This window comes from Sinocyclocheilus rhinocerous, unplaced genomic scaffold (assembly GCF_001515625.1).
Source record: "Sinocyclocheilus rhinocerous isolate Xijiao unplaced genomic scaffold, SAMN03320098_v1.1 scaffold824, whole genome shotgun sequence".
NCBI lineage: Eukaryota > Metazoa > Chordata > Actinopteri > Cypriniformes > Cyprinidae > Sinocyclocheilus > Sinocyclocheilus rhinocerous.
The window spans coordinates 624,304-629,462 of NW_015628342.1; the positions used below are offsets into that span (position 1 = coordinate 624,304).

Consider the following 5,159-nt stretch of genomic DNA (forward strand, 5'->3'; position numbering starts at 1 on the left):
CAGCTTTTGTCTTCACAAGACATTAACTGCTGGACTGGAGTGGTGTGGATTACTTGTGGATTATTGTGATGTTTTTATCAGCTGTTTGGACTCTCATTCTGACGGCACCCATTCACTGCAGAGGATCCACTGGTGAGCAAGTGATACAATGCTACATTTCTCCACATCTGATGAAGAAACAAACTCATCTACAATTTAGATGAGGATGAGTACATTTTCAGTAATTTTCATTATTGGGTGAACTATTCCTTTAAAATATTGCATGCAATGAAATCCTCACGGATAAAAGCAGTATTTGGTTTCACTCATAAATGAATGCATCGTGAATGATAATTCATGCTGTCTTTAAAGGTAAATGGCACTAGAGGAAATGCACAAATGATCAATTACAAATCCAAAACAGACGAACCCAAAGTTACACATAAAACCAAACTACACTGAAAAAAAAAAAAATTTCTAAGATCATCAAGTACATTTTACAAGAAAATACTATTTCAGTTTTTCTACTTCAAAATGTTACATTTAATTCAATCTGTTACTTGCCGTTTCTTTTTAATTATTTGTATATATTATATTATATTATATTATATTATATTATAGTTCTTATTGTTATACTAATCTTGAAAACATTATTTTTAAAATTAATATTTTTTATTTTTAAATTTTTTTCGGGATTCTTTGATGAACAGAAAGCTCAAAAGAACAGCATTTACAGAAATCTTTTGTAACATGATAAATGTCTTTACTGTCACATTTAATCAATTTAATGAGTCCTCGATGAATAAAATGTTCAATTTCTTTGTTTCTTTAAATATTACCGCTCCTTATACTTTTGAACGATAGTGTATCACAGTTTCCACAATAAGATCGTTTTTCTTCCAAATCTGTTTTTATATTTTATATTTATCGTTGTTCATTCATATTCAGTCTTATAAGAAAAGGTTGTTTTTTCATGAATAAAACGACTCTGAATTTGACAGGAATTCTCTGTTAATATATGCAGCATATGTAATAGTTTAATAATGTTAGAAGGCTTCACTTTAGCAGCTCATTTGAATGATACAACAGACGGTTGTGCTTCTGTAACGCGCCGATGAAAGAGAAAGACTGATGTTTGAGATGTGTGTCTCTGAGACTGATGCTGCTGTCTTCTTCTCGCTGGTCTCCAGCGCTCTCCGGAGGTCTGCAGGGTCAGAGCACCTCGTCTGTGAGCTCGGAGATCAAATCTGAAGACGAGGGAGACGAGAACCTGCAGGACGGAAAATCTCTGGATAACAAGAAGGAGGACATGGACAGCAAGGATCTGAAATCTCTAGAGAGGTCGAGATCTAGGTAAACTGTAGCGTGAGCATCGCTTCAATCAAACGCCGTCTGGACTTTGATGAAGTGACACGTGTTCTGAGAGGCAGCTAAACGCACAGATGAGCAACCCAAGCTAAACACAACACATTCTGATCCAGCTCATACAAACACACACCGTTACTTTCAATTCAGCAATTCTCAACGTTTTACATCTGGACACTAAATCAAATATTTAGTGTTATACCATACAAATTATAGAGAATACAGTAAGTGTAGAATTCATTTTCACTTAGAAATTGCGAGAACATTTTTACAAATAATTACAAAATAGATGGCAAATTAAACATGGCATTTTGAAATTCAAAAATATTAATTTTTTTGTATTTTTGGAAGCATACTCCAATAATATTAATTTTGTTTAAATTTTATTTATTTTTTTATCTTCTAAACATATTAATTTAATTGAAATAAAACTAAAATATAAATTAATGATTAAAAACCTAAACTTAAAAAATTACACGTTGCCTTAAAATTTTACATTTATTTTTAAGCGCTAGTAAATTTCACAAATAATTTTTACAAATAATTACACAAAAAAAAAAAAACGGCAAATTAAACATGGAATGTTGAAATAGAAAGTCTGAAATTTCAACTTCAACAAATAGTTTTTTTACAGAGCAAATTAAATAAAAGTTAAAGTGCCAAAATTACTAAAATTATTAAAAAATAATTTCTGTTAACTGAAATAAAGCTGAAATGAAATATATGAAATTATATTTAATATATAAAATGAATTGTGTTTTCTTTTTATATACTATATATATCTAGAATTGTGTATTCTTTTTATATACTTTATAGATCTAGAATTTTTATGTAAAGCTGTATGTAAAGTAAATAAAGCTGAAATAAAAATTTATATTAAATGATATTTAATATATAAAATGAATACATTTTAGATAGAAAACAAAACAAAACAAAACTTGCAAAAGGAAAATTGTTGCATTTGCATTGAAATTTCAGGAGTTGCTAGTAAATTTCACAAATAATTACAAAGAAACTGCAAATATATAATCTCTCTTAAATGATAAATATCAGCTATATAGATATATAATAGATCTGAGACTGAAATAGTTTTCAGCGACGCACACATGTTGGGGTTGTTGAGCATCTCGTCTGGTCTTGAGCCAGATTTTAGCTGTTTCTCACGCATGAGAGTAGGGCTAATTCATCCAGATATTTCCAGGATAAACGCCTGACTCCTCCCGCAGGGTGGTTTATAGAGTTCCACCTGGAATGACCAATTCGATTCTTCCACTCAAATTCAAGGCGATCTTTGCGACTGTGATTTCTGATGTCTGATATATTTTATTCAGATTTAAAGTTTGATTTGATGCATCATTAGAAACAGATTCACTTTTTACTGTTGAGCCTCAAATCAAGAAAATGGACTAGGGATTCAATGCTAATAAATATGATAAATATTTTGTCATGGCTGATATTATAAATCATCTAAACTTCTAGAAGATTTAATCTAGAATTTCAGCATTTAAAATCTAGCATTTAATCTAGAATTTCATATACTTTTTGTGTCTATTATATATTTTTATATACTTTATATATCTAGAATTGTATGTACTTTTTGTGTACTTTATGTATTTTTATATACTATATATATCTAGAATTGTGTTTTCTTTTTATATACTTTATATATCTAGAATTTTATGTACTTTTTGTATACTTTGTATTTTTATATTCTATATAAATCTATAATTGTGTATTCTTTTTATATACTTTATATATCTAGAATTTTATGTACTTTTTGTATACTTTGTATTTTTATATTCTATATAAATCTATAATTGTGTATTCTTTTTATATACTTTATATATCTAGAATTTTTATGTACTTTTTGTATAATTTATGTATTTTTAAATACTATATATATATATATATATATATATAATTGTGTTTTCTTTTTATATACTTTACATATCTAGAATTTTATGTACTTTTTGTATACTTTGTATTTTTATATTCTATATAAATCTATAATTGTGTATTCTTTTTATATACTTTATATATCTAGAATCCTATGTATTTTTTGTATAATTTATGTATTTTTATATACTATATATATCTAGAATTTTAGATACTTTTTGTATACTTTATTTTTATATGCTTTATTTATCTACAATTTTATATACATTTTGTATTTATTATATATTTTATATACTTTATCTAGAATTTGATGTTCTTTATATATCTAGAATTTTAGATATTTTTGTATCTATATTATGTATTTTTATATACTTAATATATCTAGAATTTTAGTTACTTTATATAGAGAGAATTTTATGTATTTTTATATATATTTTGTATACTATATTAATCTACAATGTTATATTCTTTTTATATACTTTATATATTTTTAGAATTTTACATACTTTATATATCTGGAATTTTATATTCTTTTATATGCTTTATATATCTAGGATTGTATGTACTTTTTGTATCTATTATATCTTTTTATATATTTTAATATATTTAGAATTTTTTATTTTACATATTTAGAATTTTAGATACTTTTGTATCTATTATATCTTTTTATTTACTTTATATATCTAGAATTAATTATACTTTTTGTATCTTTTATATATTTTTATATATTTAGAATTTTTTTATTTTACATATTTAGAATTTTAGATACTTTTGTATCTATTATATCTTTTTATATGCTTTATATATCTAGAATTTATGATATTTTTTATATCTTTTATATATTTTAATATATTTTGAATTTTTTATTTTATACATTTAGAATTTTAGATACTTTTGTATCTATTATATCTTTTTATATACTTTATATATCTAGAATTAATTATATTTTTTGTATCTATTATATCTTTTTATATATTTTAATATATTTAGAATTTTTTATTTTATACATTTAGAATTTTAGATATTTTTGTATCTATTATATCTTTTTATATACTTTATATATCTAGAATTGATGATACTTTTTGAATCTATTATATATTTGTATGTACTTCATACGTCTAGTATTTTATATTGCCTACTTTGAATATTGTAACTTTTTATCTAGAATGTTTTATTCCATAAACATAATGTGTTCAGCACTAAATCTGGCACAGGTTGAATACGAGAAACGTAAGCCCTGATATGGTCCTGATGGATGAATGAATGAATGAATGAATGAATATCCTCACGCTCCGGCCCACAGCAACAACGACGACGAGGATCTGACTCCGGAGCAGAAGCTGGAGCGGGAGAAGGAGCGGCGCATGGCTAATAACGCGCGGGAGCGTCTGCGCGTGCGCGCGCGTAACGAGGCCTTCAAAGAGCTGGGCCGCATGGTGCAGCTGCACCTGAAGAGCGACAAACCCCAGACCAAGCTGCTGATCCTGCATCAGGCCGTCGCCGTCATCCTCAGCCTGGAGCAGCAGGTCCGAGGTCAGACACACGCTATAACGCTCTCCAGACTCGCAGTGTACAATACTCCATCCCATAATGCAATGCTCTCTCCACTTGACCTTCCATTTACAGCATTGTTTTTTTTTTTTTCAAAATGGGATACTTGCAAATAATTAACATAGTGATTATATATAATAATTAAAATGGCAAAATAATTTAATAATAATAATAACTTATTATTATTATTTATAAATAAATATGTATATATATTTAACTGGATATTAGATGCACTGTAAAAAATAAAAAGTTGAGAAAACGTAATAGTTTAAAGCAACCAGCTTCAGCAGATTTTTGGGTTTCCTCAACTTGTTGTTTTCAGTTTATACAAAAAAAAGTTGAAAAAGCTCAAAAATCTCCTGAAGCTG

General features: G+C 27.0%; 1 protein-coding gene across 1 annotated transcript in view; it reads left to right on the forward strand.

Annotated features, from left to right (window-relative positions):
* The window catches only part of tcf4 (transcription factor 4), a 181,739-nt gene that overhangs the window by 165,595 nt on the left and 10,985 nt on the right, over positions 1 to 5,159 (forward strand). The window contains exon 18 of the mRNA XM_016548957.1: positions 1,170 to 1,320. Within this exon, the coding sequence (XP_016404443.1) occupies positions 1,170 to 1,320 (151 nt within the window). The remainder of the gene's footprint in view (positions 1 to 1,169; positions 1,321 to 5,159) is intronic.